The 15726-nt window shown below is 39.8% G+C and overlaps 2 protein-coding genes across 3 annotated transcripts in view; one reads left to right on the top strand and one right to left on the bottom strand.

The window, feature by feature from the left end:
- Window positions 1-5704, bottom strand: part of LOC126382664 (CYFIP-related Rac1 interactor B-like) — a 22510-nt gene extending 16806 nt beyond the window's left edge. Inside the window, exon 1 of one of the 2 annotated variants that reach the window (XM_050032668.1) lies at window positions 5547-5704. The gene's annotated coding sequence lies outside the window, so the exon portion shown is untranslated. Of the gene's footprint in view, window positions 1-5228; window positions 5384-5546 lie in introns of those variants that run through there. The other variant, XM_050032669.1, reaches the window with a different exon arrangement.
- A 2548-nt stretch (window positions 5705-8252) lies between these two features.
- Window positions 8253-15726, top strand: part of phb2a (prohibitin 2a) — a 23383-nt gene continuing 15909 nt past the window's right edge. Inside the window, exons 1-4 of the mRNA XM_050032745.1 lie at window positions 8253-8336; window positions 9516-9645; window positions 11486-11570; window positions 14849-14928. Of these exons, the coding sequence (XP_049888702.1) occupies window positions 8316-8336; window positions 9516-9645; window positions 11486-11570; window positions 14849-14928 (316 nt within the window). The 5' untranslated portion in view covers window positions 8253-8315. The remainder of the gene's footprint in view (window positions 8337-9515; window positions 9646-11485; window positions 11571-14848; window positions 14929-15726) is intronic.

The raw sequence follows: 15726 nt of genomic DNA, 5'->3' as shown, positions 1-15726 counted from the left end.
CCTCGGTCTGTTTAAACTAAAAGGGTTCCACCAATATGTCTACCCTACGAGGCGGAAAATTGGGCACCTCGGATCAACTCGCCAATCCGGCTCTGTGTGTCTAAACGCTCGCAGCTTAGCCCAACATTCGCGAAAAATCTGGCAGTGTAAAAGGAGCTTAAGTGTTATATTGAGAGTATTTTCACCGCTCTACCTCTCTGTCAGACAGCCAAGTGCAACAGTAGACCAGCAGCTCCTGTGTTCAGTGAGCTAAAATTACTGTTTTTGTCAATGGAGTCTGGTGACTGTGACGAGAGTATAGATGTGGAACTGGAGTCATTAACAGTTTCTGTGTTGGAACGGACTGTCTGACAGAGAGATAAAGGAAAATACTCTCAATACAGCGCACACTGAAACTGATTTTGATTTTTTTAGGTGGTTAAAATATGTTTTGTTGCTGAGCCTCTCACAACATGATTGCTTAGCTTCCATGTCAAACTCCAGCCTGCTTCTTCAAACTGCAGTCATGCCGACTGACATCGACTGTATGTAATAGCTACACTGACAATGGATAAGTAGCTCACTCAACTTCAAAAAAGGAGGGGGAAATGAGCTGTTGAGTTAAGTTCAGTTAAACTCTAATTTATTTAGAAAGGTGAAACATCTAAATTTGAACACAGGTTCATGAGAGAGAACCAGCCCAAGGCCTCGACTCGCTGATACCGCAGCTTTCTTTATTTCAGAAACCAAAAAGTGTTATTACACCTTTATTATTATTACCACAAACCATCAGACACAACTTTGACCTGTTGGTCATCACACTGCGGCTGCTGGTCAGGCTGGAAACCAACCTGCACAAACTCACAGATCCTCATTAAGATGGATCTCAGCCTACAAACCTCAAGTTCAGACTCATGCTGTTTGAAATTTTATCTTAAATTCACCAAAAACCAAACGTGTTCCGCTGTGTCTTTGTGTAAATGTGTCTGAAGTGATTCAGCAAAACACGTGGAGCCTGTGGTTTGAATAACAGTAACAGACTGTATATGATGCTACAACTTTACAGCCGCTGAGCGTTGGTGTAAAAAAGGAAACTGAACTTTCTGCAGATAAACAAACTCAAATAAAAGCGACTGCTCCGCAGACCGACGCAGCTTTGCTGAGTTTGTGAGCTGCAAACTGAACTGGAAGCAGCGTCTTCTCGTTAAAAACAGTTCAAAAAGAGGAAGTGATGAAGTCTCTGAAAGTTTGGCCTAAATTTAAAACAGAGGAAGTAAAGCAGACTGAGCTCAGATCAGGTAAGAAGACAGAGTAACAACAGTAACAGCAGCACAAGAGACACTTCAGAATCTAAAACCACGTCAGACAAATGTTTAACTACTCAGAGGAAATCTCCTCTCGGTGTCACAGCGATGGAAGGAAGGGATATTCTGCTGAAACCATATAACCACAGTGTAAAGATCAGCCAAAACACATCATTTATACGATCAATTTCTCAATGATAAATCCTTCATCACATGGCCACGGCTTCAAAAAGGAAGGATCAATTATTTAAAGGATGTTTACACATGTTTATTCTGGTGTTTAAAGTATTTTAATATATATTCTGTGCAGGTGTACAGTCCAGCTTCACTTTGGTTCTCTGGCTTCATTTATGTCTTTGTTTTGCACATTTCAAACTGTCCTCCTGTGTGCTGACTTTTATTTCAGCACGATCTCAGCTATGAGTCTGACTTCTCGTTTTGTCGTTGTGACAAAGCTTCCAGGAACTCAAAACGACAAGTACAAGTACAGTGAAGCGAGCGCCTGTAAAACTGTCCAAATCCTCAGTGATGATCACTCAGAATAATCTTATAGAGTTACAGTTGGTTATCATGAGTTACACTCTCTATTTTGTTGCACATTTTTCATGTCCTGTCGCTGAATGTGCAGGTGTGTCACAGACAGTATATCATGATTGTTTTCTTTCTTTGTATTTGGGATTGAACCTCTTTTTCTTGTCACTAGATGTGTGAATCACTCCCAGTCTATATTTACCTCATTTCTTTTAATTGCTTTTTCGAGTGGGTTACACCAATATATCATGTGACCTGTGTCACCTGACCTCTACGTGAGTTTTTTGATTGCACACCTGTTTCCACTGCATTTTATACCCTGATGAAGACTCTCCAGTCGAAACGTGTTGGTTTATCCGTGAATTAGTGAATGATTTTTAACTAAATCAGAGAGCCTCGGGTGCATTTTTGGACTGCCTGCCTGTGTGATGGACTCTTACAGAGGAAGCTGACCAGTCGTTTTTTATCTTTATAATATTATAAAACAGCTGAAGGTTGTAAAACTACTGTTTCATGAGTTTGCACATAAAAAATGCACAAAAAAACCCTATAAAACAGTTTATTCACATGCAAAGTGATTTAATCCAAACTTGTTTTTGTGCCTTTTTCACTTAAAGTCTGCAAATCGCTGAAAATATTAATCATTCACAGTTTTAAACATTTCTGTTAAAATATTTAGACGAGTTCGACGATAAATTAAAAGTACAACTCAGTTTTTCATTCTGTTTTAAAAAAAAAAGGGAAAATGAACGTTTCCTGCTTCGTTAAAAACACCCTCACTGAGACGCAGTGTTTTTTAAGGTTGTTGGTCTGTAGAAAGACGCTCTGAAACCGAAGCGTTCTTCCATTCAGACTTAAATCATCAGCAGATTATCTCCTTGAATAAGCAATAAATCGTTTATTCTATGAAGTGTCATTACTTGTCGTACAGTTAGCTGCTTATACCTGTAAAAGGATATTTTTACATCCTTGTATCTCTAATTTAATTTCAAGGGAACGTTTAGATTTTTTGAAGAAGGGTACTTATCTATAGTCAGTGTGTTACCTACAGTAGCTGTCAGTCGGCACACACCCAGTGTAGAGAAGCAGGCTGGAGTCTGACATGGAAGCTAAGCAATGTACAGCTGTGGAGGGATCGGCAACAAAGCGTATTTTAGCCGCCTAAAGAAGCTCCCACTTAAAAGAAACAATATGACTTTAGTTGTGCGCTATATTGAGAGTATTTTCACTGCCTTACTTTTGCATCAGACAGTTTGGCCCAACGGGGAAGCTGGTAACGTCTTCAGTTCCACATCTTTGCTCTCGTCACAGCCAGACTCCACTGACTAAACCAGTAATTTTACCTCACTGAACACAGGAGCTGCTGGTCTACTGCTGCCTCCATCTGTTATGTTGTGTTATTGTGAAACTGTGGTGTTTAAAAGAATTCGTTCAGATTCACCAAAGTCTCACAATAACACATTAACAGATGGAGGCAGCAGTAGACCAGCAGCTCCTGTGTTCAGTGAGGTAAAATTACTGTTTTAGTCAATGGAGTCTGGCTGTGACGAGAGCATAGATGTGGAACTGAAGACACTTACAACTTCCTGTTGGAACTGGCTGTGCACGGAAAAGTAAGGCGGTGAAAATACTCTCAATATAGTGCACACTTAAAGGGTTATCGTTTCTTTCAGGTGGTAAACAGTACACTGCTTTGCTTCTGCTTCGGACTCAAGGCTGCTTCTCCAAACTGGGGGTGTGTCAGCTGACATCTACTGTGTGTAACACACTGACTGTGGGTAAGCGCCTCGTACACCCCCACTTCAAAACATCCAAACTGTCCCTTTCAAAAGTTGCAAGTAAATCTTCAACAACCGCTCATGTGTTAACATGTAAACTAGAGCGGCAACGTGATCGATCAGTTGATGGAAAGAAAATGAATGTGATATGAAGTCATTGTCTCGTTCATTTTCTTCTACAACAATGCTTCCAAACACTGGACGTATTTAATTACATGATATTAAAGTGAACAGCTTTGGGATCATCAGTCCCTTAAAGGTTCGTCTTCTGCTCTAAGACACTGTGACGGACATTTTTCAGCCGTTTAATTCTGAGATCAATTCATCAGTAATAATAATAATGTGAACAATATTTTATATTGTTGGAGAGTTTAATGTGAGGCTCAGCAGAGTTTGCGGTACAGGTCTGCAGGTAAAGTGTGTGCTCAGGTACATTCCAGGAGTGATAACTGCACAGCATCACACAGGACTGCAACATTAACCTCCGGCTCACATCAAATGTTCAGCGTGACTCTGACAAATACACCTCTTTCACTTTCAGGGCTCAATTTTAGATTCAGCCGCTCGTACGTCTGTCGTCGTCTTATGAGTACTGTTGGCAGCAGTGGAAGAAACACTCAGATCTTTCACTTCAGTAAAAGTCGTAATACCACAGTGTAGAAATACTCTGATACAAATCCTGCAGTCAGAGTTTACTTCAGTGAAAGTACAGCATCAAAATATACTTTGTACATCACGCAGTACATTCATGATGTGAAATTATTGATGGTTAATTAACTGTCACTGTAATGTTGCAGCTGGTGCTCTGTATGCTGCAGTGTATATTTGTATTAATAAACTGAAGCTGCAAAGCAGTATAAAGTATTACTATTATATCAAGTAACAGAAAACAAGTACACTAAAGTACAAGTACTTCAGCGCAGTACTCTGTTACTTTGCACCACTGTTTGTTGTTGTACCTTTGTGGTACTGATTATTCTTCCAGCGCTCACGTTGCCTCATCTGTAAACTCTTAGCTGCAGCTTGAAGTATAATGTTTAACTAAACGCAGATACTCGCAGTACAAGTACTTCAAAATGTTCCTTAAGCATCGTAGCTGCTGTTGCCGTTGTGTTTTGTGGTATTAATACTTCAGAGGTTATTTTGTCTCTTCCTGCGCTCACCTCACAGCATCTCTGTAAACTCTTAGCTGCAGCTGCAGATGTTTGCAGTACAAGTACCTCAAAATCATACGTAAGTGCAGTACTTTGTCCCTGTCCATGACTGTTTGTTGTTGTAGTTTTGTGGTATTAATACTTTAGAAATTATTATTTTCTTCCTGTGCTCACATCACAGCATGTCTGTACACTCTTAGCTGCAGCTCAAAGTTTGACAAAACACAGATGTTTGCAGTACAAGTACTTCAAAGGTTTACACAAGGACAGATGTTGTTGTAGTTTTGTGGTATTAATACTTCATAAATTATTTTGTTTTTCTCCCAGCACTCACATCACCTCTGTAAACTCTATATACGTTATATAAACGCAGCTGTGTGCAGTGGCAGCGCTGCACAGCTGCAGCACTCAGGTAAATGTAGATTACTTGGCGGCTGATTACGTACATACAGTAGGCCTACACACACGGTGTCGTCACATACCTTCAGTAACCGCCGTGATGTTAATGATCCAATAATCTGATCTCAGAGCAGAAATCAAACCTGAGCCGACGCTTGTTGAGCAGTGACGTAACAATAGTGTCGTAATAACCCTATAATGACGTTAATAATGAAGAGAAAGCAAAGTTGAGGCTTAGTGTCAGAGTGCAGTCTGTTCCTGGTGAGTGTGCAGCAGCAGCAGCAGCAGCAGCAGTGTGCAGGACCTGACATGTCTGATCTGAGACCAGGATCCACCCAGACGGGACTGAGCCCACCAACACCGCCCCCCCGGCCCAGCACACAGCCCCCCCTGCTCCTCACCTTCACTGATAGCTGATCGATATGTGCGGATCGATCCCGTGTGTGTCGGGGCTCCGGTGTGTCCTCGGTGGTCCAGGTGTCTCCCGGCGGTCCGCCTCCTCTACATGCTGAGTGAGTGTGAACCCGGAAAACAGCCGCTCGGCGCTCCGTTAACTATAAAAGGAGTGATTTCCTCAGGAGGAACTGAACTCTGAGCCTATCAGCGAGCCGCGAGGCAGCAACTGCAACTGCAACCTCACTGTCGGCCGACGGAGGCAACCTGAGCTCCACTGCAACTACAGCCGAGAGAACCGGGCGAGTTCTGAAGCCAGTGTATGGGAGATCATTTCTGCCAGGAAGAAATTAAATAATGATGATTTAAAAAAAAAAAATAATAATTAAATTTAAAAAAATCAAAAAGTAGTCATTTAAAATTAAAATATTAATTTTCTACTTCAGCTATGAGACAGAAACTATGAAACTGGAAATCAAAATTTGTACTAATATTCACATTTATTTACCATGTCATGAATTTGACCAATTTGACAATCTTGTTTTTAAAAAGTCAAAATTTGAATTTAACATCTTATAGCACTTCAAAAGATATAAATAAAGTTTAAATTTTAACTTACTATGCCACAGGCTAACTATGAGACAGAAATTATGAAATAGTAAATCAACATATGTACTAATAATCATATTTATTTATTATCTTATGAATTTGACTGTCAGTGAATTTCCCAATCTTGTTTTAAAATTCATCTTATAATTTTAAATTAACATCTTATAATTTGGACTTCAAAAGTTCTATAGAAAGTTTAAATTGTGACATCCTATGTCACAGGCTAACTATGAGACAGAAACTATGAGACAGAAACTATGAAATCAGAAATCAAAATTTTCATATTTATTTACCATGTCGTTAATTTGACTGTCAGTGAATTTCCCATTCTTGTTTTAAAAAAGTTTAACTTAAAATTTTAACTTCAAGTCTCATAATTTGGACTTTCAAAGACATATAAAAAGTTTAAATTTTAACATACTACGTCACAGGCTAACTATGAGACAGAAACTATCAAATATTAAATCATTTTTTTTAAATAATATTTTTCATTGCCATGTCTTAAATTTGACTGTCAGCCAATTCACAATCTTGTTTATAAAAAGTCAAAATTTTAATTTAACATCTTCTAGCACTTCAGAAGACATAAAACGTTTGTATTTAACTTACTACCTCACAGGCTAACTATGAAACAGAAATTATAAAAAAGTAAATCAAAATTTGTACAAATATTCATATTTATTTATGTATCTCTCTCTCTAATCTTGTTTTAAAATTCATCTTATAATTTTAAATTAGCATTTTATCATTTGGACTTCAAAACAAAAGTCATATAGAAAGTTTAAATTGTGACTTCCTATGTCACAGGCTAACTATGAGACAGAAACTATGAAATAGTAAATCAAAATTTGTACTAATAATCATATTTATTTACCATGTCATGAATTTGACTGTCAGTGAATTTCACAATCTTGTTTTAAAAAAGTTTAACTTAAAAGTTTAACTTAAAATCTCATAATTTGGACTTTCAAAGTCATATAAAAAGTTTAAATGTTAACATACTACGTCACAGGCTAACTATGAGACAGAAACTATCAAATATTAAATAATTTTTTTCATTGCCATGTCTTAAATTTGACTGTCAGCCAATTTCACAATCTTGTTTTTAAAAAGTCAAAAATTTAATTTAACATCTTCTAGCACTTCAGAAGACATATACAAAGCTTAAATTTTAACTTACTGCATCACAGGCTAACTATGAAACAGAAACTATGAAATAGTAAATCAAACTGTATATTAAAAATATATATATATATATGTATATATATATATATATATACATGTATATGTATTCATGTTTCTTACCTATTTCATGAATTTGACTGTTAGTGAATTTCACATCTTGCTTTGAAAAAGTTTAACTTGAAATTTCAAAATTTCAAAATTAAATTAATTTTATTATTTATTTGAAATGTATTCATGATTATTTATTAATTTAGTGTTGGAACAACCCCCACAAACACTGTTTTGTTTTACCTGCATTACTGTTGTATGTTTGGTGACATGACAATTAAAGCCTGATTTGATTTGATGTGATTCATATTCTTTTAAGGCTGTGCTTTTTGTCACCGCCGCCCGCTGCCATCGCCTTATCCATCCACTGTTCATCCTGAATGAGCCTAACGATGGAAATGTAGGAGTAAATGTAGGAGTAAGTAAAAGTTCATGGAGAGTAAGCGAAGGTAATAAAAGGAAAGGATGATAAGCAGCAAAGGAAGGGACAGAGATGGAAAAGAGGGGGTATTAAAGTGAAAGGAAGTGAAGAGGTAAGCATGTGAAGGAGGAGGTTAGGAGAAGCAAAAGAGTGTGAGGAAGGATGGAGCAGGTAACTAAAATCAATCAAAGGGGCTAGGAGATAAAACAGGAGATGGGGAAGGACAGGAAAGATAGGAGGAGTAGAAGGAAGGAAAGAGTTAGGCAGGAGGTGAAGGAGGTAGGAAAGGAAACATAAATCAAGGGGATAAAGAGCAGGAGGAAACACGGAAATAAGAAAAATAAATATATAAACATAAATATTAACAGCAAGTTATGAACTTTCATCACTCTCCCCTCAAACAGCACAACCTCGGTGAAATCCTACATTTCCCATGTTACCCCGCGCACACGGAAGTGCGTCATCACGCGTGACCTTGGCGTTCTTCTTCACTTGGTTTTCTAAGAGGACGAGCATGGCGAATAAGGAGCCCGGTGTAAGTGTGTTCTCACTTTTAACTCGTGTTAAATTAATGACTGTCACATTTGTGCCTTCAGCTCTGTTGAGCCTCGCGGCTGCTTCCCGCTGTTTGCACGCGAGTCCGTGACATTACCGGTTAACGTTAGCATATTTAAAACAACACGTGAGTCAGGCTGATTGTGATGTAAGCTAACGTTAGCTTGCACTCAAAGTAATGTTAGCTTAAGTCTTATCCAGAAAGCTTCAGGTCCAAACTGAAGACCTATATTAAAGGTGGATGTCCTGTGAAATCTGATTAATGTCGGTTAGCTAACATTTCACTGATGTGTTCATCAATATTCAAGCTAGCCTCATTCACTCTCGTACTGAGCTGCCAGTTTCCAACTAAGAATGGAACAAATTAATTTCTCCTCTCTTATCGGTGTATGTACACGCAAGAAAAAATAATGCTGTGAGCTTGTATTGACGTTGTAGCACATCCTCTTTAATTCGGCGTACATGCCGTTCACTGAGCTGCTCGGCTATCTTCAAACACATCAGTTATATGCTGGAAGTTGTACCTGAATCCGCTGATGTTACACCTGTGATTGAACCCCAGGAGCACGACAAGCATATAGAAAATGCTGATATTCTGTTAAAATAATTACACATATGGGGAAACTTTTAGGCCGAATTAAAGCTTGGAGTTCATTAATTCAAAACATATAAGCAGTTATGTGTAATTATGTGATGTATTTAGATTTTGTGCTTGCAAACATTAAAACAGCGGACGCTTTGAATGGAGTTTGGCCTGTCCTGCACACATATGGAATGTTTTTGGCTAGATACTGTCCTTGTGTGGACGTTGGGAGGTGTCAGCCTTCAACATGGTTACCCATCCTGTACGAAGGTCACTCAGTCTCATGTCTGTTTAATATGTTTTAACCATTAAGGACTTTTCTACCTTGAAATTGACCTGACAATGCGATTTGGTGCGTAACAATAAACTCAAAAGTATAATGTGACATAATGTGAAATAAAACTAAGAACAGTTGTAATACAATATGAAAAACATATTTCTGTTATTAAAGTAATGGTTGTGAAGTGTACACTTGTGCAAGTTATTGTCCAGGAGATGTAAAAGTTCACAGAATAAGTGCAAAAATACGTGTTAGAGGAGAGATTGTGGGAGATAACCACGATGTTTGTGTTTCAGGGTTTTCTGCAGCAGCTGCGGCAGATCGCAGGCAGGATGTCATCAGGACCTCGGGGTGCAGGACTCGGTGTCAAGCTGCTGATCGGTGCTGGAGCTCTGGCTTATGGTGTGAAGGAAGCAACATACACAGGTAGTCTGCTTTTGCTTTTGCTCCATGCATGCACGAAAATCATCACGTCCTCTCCTTCTCCATTGACTTACTATTAAACATACATACTGAGTGATGTATTTCTGTTCCAGTTTGGAGTTTTGCCACATTTACCAGCTGATTTCAGTCATAAATATACACAGTTATGGCGAAAAACAGACTGATACCGTTCACTATTTTTCAATAATGCAACATCCTCTCCATAAAATGACAGAAATCAAAATCACTTTGATATTCACAGTGTGTAGTTCTCATAATCCTCAGAAGTCCTGTTTCATACTGGGCAATTTTACTGAGATCTGAAATAATTTAATAATAAGAAATAGTTGATTTAAATAAAGACTCTGACATGGAGGAGGAAGAGGAATGTTCTACAGGTTTTTTTGATAGAGGAAGCGTTGAGTCGGCACACGGCATCGTGAAGTCTGCAGATTGCAGAGGTGAGAAGGGACTGGAGGAGTTAAGTAGAAGGAAAAAAGGAGGCAGTAAGGGGAAGCTAGGAGGAGCTGAGCAGAAGGAAGGGCAAGTGAAAGGAAACAAAGATGTAGGGAAGAAGGTGAGAAAGTAAGGAAAGGGCTAAGGAAGGACTATGGGAAAGGAAAGGAAACATTCCTAACTTTATTTATATAGCACAATTTGTGCATAAGCACACGAGACATGTTTCAAGCAACGTTTGCAGACAGTGAAATTTCTGTTAACTGTTTTCACTCCCTCGTCCTTTTATTCAACAGCGAAACCGAAATGATCCCACACCAGAGATTTGTATGAAGCCGGTGCTTCTTCAGACTTCTGTCTCAACTCCTCCGCTTGCCTTTGCCATGGCTCTCTGTTTGTTTTTTCCACTTCTTTTCTGTGTGAGGCGAGCGTCACTTTCCCTAGCTCCAGTTACAACAGTGTGAGGGGGTGAGTGGGCGGAGCCACAACAGTGATTGGACATTAACTCGCGGGGAGGACTTTTGTGCAGCAGGCTGACTCGGCCATTCTCTGTATACCTCCATGGACTCGGCCTGTGGACAGACATCAATGCAAAATTAATTGCAAAACCGAAAACCCGCCGTTCGAATGTACGTCTAAGTGCGTCCATCCATCCCATCCTTGTGAACACGATATTTCAAGAACGCCTCAAGGTCATTTCTTCAGATTTGGCACAAATGTCCACTTTGACTCAGCAACTGATCAGATGTTGTCTCAGTCTTGTGAGTGTAATATCTCAAGAATACCTTGAGGAGATGTCTTCAAATCTGGCACAGACGTCTCACTTGGACCCTAAAGGTCAAAGGTCAGCTTGACTGTGACATCATCATGTTTTAACGTCATATCTCAGGAACAGAAGGGGAGACATTTGGTCAGATACTGAATTGGTGACTCTAATCTTGACACTGTGCTGATTGTATAGATCTTCTGTGTGTGAAGCATCCATGTTTTCACTGACATGGATGGAGACTGTCAGAGACACTGGACTGGTGGGCGGAGTCATACAACCACAGGGTGGACTGGTGGGTGGAGTCATGAGTCATACAACCACAGGGTGGACTGGTGGGTGGAGTCATACAACCACAGGGTGGACTGGTGGGCATGAAATGTGCTCTGTGTCCCTTCTGCTTTAAATGAAACCTGGAGACAAACACATTTACTCATCTGAAATAAGCAAAAAAAAACATTAAAGTTTGGGACTCATCGTGATAACTGATCAGCCCCTAATACCGCCTTTTGTTGGCACAGTGTCAGACAGTGAACAGAGGCCATATTTATTTATTTAATGAGTATGTTGAGGAGTTTGTGTTTAACTCAGACAGTCATGGTGTGTTTGTGTGTCCTGCAGTTGAAGGAGGACAGAGAGCGATCATCTTTAACAGGATCGGAGGGATGCAGATGGACACAGTTCTCTCTGAGGGACTCCACTTCAGGTAGGAGGCTTCACAGGGATATAAACACACCACACTCAGGAGACCTGAGGCCTGTACTACGAGTTAGCAAGTTAACTTCAGGGTTAACTCCGGGTTTCCAGCACGATGAAGCTGGTTCTCTTTTTAGTGGGATAAATCACTGTGGTAACTTGTGCTGTCTTGGGTAAAAAAAGAGAAGCCGATATGTTGTTAAAGGTCAGCAGAATCATCTTATTGTTCCAGGGCTGTGTGTCCACTGGTTTAAAACAGCGCGTCGAACAAACAGAGATTGTTGACAACACCTAACACATACTTTTAGCAGGATTATAACATATGCAAAGTTCATTTTAGTCCACAGTGAGAGTGTTGCTGTAAGGGGTGGGCAGTATGGCCCCAAAATAATTTCAGGGTATTTTTGTGACAGCAATATTTTTGACAACATGACAAATAAGCAAAAAAAAAAATATTAAGAAGATAGAATAGCAACAGAATCAGTGCTCTAGTTTCACAGTTTGCTTCAAATATTCAGTAAAATGACAGAAAACTGATTCCTCATTTCTTTAGTTTGTGAACAACAGTAACTCAGAGTGAGATTCAGATTCTGTTTAGTGCTGCACGATTAATCTAATCGCAGTGTCAGGCTGTGCGATTACATAACCGCATAAAAGGCTGCGATTTGCGATTTAATGTAAATAAATGTTAACGTGTGTGCCTGTGAACGTGACTGCCTCTCCTGTACTGTGTGGAGTTTGTTGACACCACGCCCACAAGCTATCCTGGTGTGTGCAGCACGTATGGTCAGGTGACCAGCAGGCGTGCAGCAGTGACCAACATAGACGCTGAAGAAGAGCATGAGCACGACCATGAACGGGCTGAGTTGGTGGCGAAAAAAACATGGCGATACTTTGGATTCAGGTTCGGCGACGCTGAACAGAAAGACGTGCTGTGTAAAAGTTTAAAAGTTAAAGTCGCCACGTCCCGCGGCAACACGACCAATCTATATCAACACTTGAGACAGCACAGGGAAAAGTAGGAAGAGTGCATGCGAGAGAAAGCCGAGCCGTGTAACGTTAAAGACAAAGAGACAACTGAAAGCCGCCAGAGCCTCATAAAACAACATCCAAGCACAGTTAAGCAAACATTTGTAAGTGTCACAGGGAAATCATGGACTTAATAACAAATGAAAAATTGAGAAATTTTGCTCGGGTTCGGCCCACTTGACACGCTGCTGTGTTGTGCTATGGCGTGCTGGAATTTGTCATTTACGTGACAACGCCTGAACGCAACACAGGCTCGCTCCGCTGTGTGTACAGTTCTGTGCTGCGCTGCTGTGTGAGCAGCGTGTTTGACTGTGCTCAGTCTGTTGATGGTCATTGACACACTGTCTGTCCATAACAATAACTATGTCAGGTCAGTGCCCCCCTGATATAATGTAGGGGAAACACTGAATCAAGCAAAACGACTCATGATACCATTTATTTATTACATTTTATTGTAATTATATTGTAATCGCAGTCGCAAAATGCAATATTGTCCACTCAAATCACAATCGCACATTTTTGTCAAATCGTGCAGCACTAATTGTTACAATATTAATAGTTCAACTAAATAAAATCTACCACAAATTACACATTTAAACAGCTCCCAGATACAAACATGTCCCCTGGGATCTATATATATAAATCAACAGCTGATGGAGTTTGCTGTGAGCCACAAACACTGTATTGTGTTCGTGTCACCCTGTTTGACCCTTCCTTCCACTTTCAGAATAAAAGCTGGGACAGCCTTGTGGTTTTTGATGTCTGTATTATCTTAAAATGTGTTGCAGCCAACGGACTAACATCACTTTCAGTTTGTGGGCACTTGATCAAGTCTTTAGGGCGTTGAAAGGACGGTTGGAGTTCACTGTCATATGTCTCATAGGATGTTAATTGTACAGCTCATATCTGCGCTGTAAGTAGTTTTCAGGGGCTCTGTTCATTTTGACCTAATGTTGTATTTATTGTCTCTCTGTGGCATCAACCTGATGAGCAGGAACAGCTGAATGCTGTTGTTTAGTTCCAGGAGTATTTTATTCACCGACTCGATGTGCAGTGTAGTGATGAAGCTGTTTCATGTTCCAAAATGCAAATGTCACTTTTTGTCAGTGTTTATGATGTGTCTGTTCAAGACATGGTGGTTTCTGCTGCTTATTGTCATTTTTGTCATAGTTTATAATTCAGTGAGTTGGGTGTTAAAAAAAAGAATCTCCTGTGTCCCATACGTTGAACATGGTATCAGCCAATAGATTTAAATTCTGTCTCGCATTGTGTTTAAGTTCTTGCTTCACATTTGACCCACTAACTTGCCGTCTAGGTATTTTTGAAGTCACTTGAGCCACTCTAAAGCGCAGGAGCGTTGCTGTTGCTATTTTCATTACTGCAGCAGCAGGAAGCCGCGGCGGCAATGAAGGGACAAAATAGCACCGCACGATTAATGCAATGAAAAAACAACAACGTTATGCTCGGACCTTATTGCATCATGACTAACACGTTAAGGCTGACAGCTCTAGACAACCCTGTTGAAAATATAAACTTATTAAAATCTCACAGGGTAAGAGCAGGGCAAACACAAGCTGCATTCACAGAGTCTAATATCTCTGTGAGCAGCCTCGTCCTGCATGAGAAAAGATAAAACGGTTAAAACAAGCAAAGAGCTGATAGAACAGTGGCCAAGCATCAGAGAGAGGAAAACACTGAATTTGTTTGATTTAAAGGAAAAGTACAAACAGAATTGTATAAAGAGTTACTAAAAATATCAGGAAAACTCTTAAGTGATGTAATATTCAATCTGCTCACAATTCATCCAAGTAGCATGTTTTTTACACAAACTTCCTGCGGGTACTGTGAGTCAGCATTTGGACTAATTGTACAGTTTATCAGTAGTTCTGCTCTGTTGTTGTTGAGCACTCAATATAATACAAAACATTCATGAAATGTGTTGCTCAGTTTTTCTCACTGACAGCTTTGCTTGCAAGAATAATCTTATAAATGCAGCTGCAGAAATGAGGCCCAAACAAGCGAAAACAAAACAACAACAAAAAGGCAAAAAATAGAAGAAAATGAAATAGTGGGTGATAACGGATGGATTCATTTCAACAGAGTCGAATCCTGACACAAAATATTTTTTGCTTTTCTGTTTTAGTTTGTTCAGTAAGCCAACGACAAGTTTTTATAGATATTTTATTTCCGCTTGATACACCTCCTTCAACCTGCTGGTGTGTGTTTCTCTGCTCTGACTGTGTGTTGTCGTCTCCTCAGGATGCCCTGGTTCCAGTATCCCATCATCTACGACATCAGAGCCAGACCCAGAAAGATCTCCTCACTCACCGGAAGCAAAGGTCAGAGTCATAAATCTGGAACAGAAATTTGTAATGATAAACTTTATTTGTATAGTGATGTTCCAAACACAGAGTGCTTTATGAGACAGATGAAATAGTGTCAAGATGAAACAGCAATAACATGCGTATAAAGAAAAACACTGAACGTGGGCTGCAGGCAGCAGCTAGGCTCATAGGGAGTGAGTAAATCTATCATGTATGTAGGAGCAAGACCATGTAGGGCTAGTAGCAGCCATACTAACTAACTAACTAACTAGTAAAGTTAAAATGAGTTCTACATCCAACAGGTAGCTGGTGTAGCGTTGCAAAGGTGGGAGCTATATGATCTCATGTCTTTGAATTAGTTAAATGTCTGACAGCTGAGTTTTGAATGAGCTGGAGACAGGAAGTGGCCTTTTGGCGGAGCCCTGAATACAGAGAGTTACGATGATCCAGACGTGACGAGATGAAAGCACGGATGACTGTTTCCAGGTCTGCTGAGATTAGGGGGCGATATAAGCCTTTAATAAAAACTGCAGTGTTTTTTTTTCTTGACCGTGTAATAGTGTGTATCTTAAAGCCCAGCAGTAGAAGACGTGAGAATTCGTGAGGGATTATTAAAGGATAACTTAGGTATTGTTGAACCTGGGCCCTATTTCCCCATGTGTATGTGTGCGTATGATTCATAGGTACAACTCGTTCTAAAATTGGTTCAGTATTGAGGGAGGCGGATGCAGCCGGCAGCCGTGAAACGAGCTAAAACGGTAACGGGGGCAAATGCGTCCCGTATAAGTTTGTGCATTAAAAGTGCTTTTTTTC

The sequence above is a fragment of the Epinephelus moara genome, chromosome 21 (assembly GCF_006386435.1).
Source record: "Epinephelus moara isolate mb chromosome 21, YSFRI_EMoa_1.0, whole genome shotgun sequence".
NCBI classification, from domain to species: domain Eukaryota; kingdom Metazoa; phylum Chordata; class Actinopteri; order Perciformes; family Serranidae; genus Epinephelus; species Epinephelus moara.
This window is presented reverse-complemented; position numbering and strand designations above follow the sequence as displayed.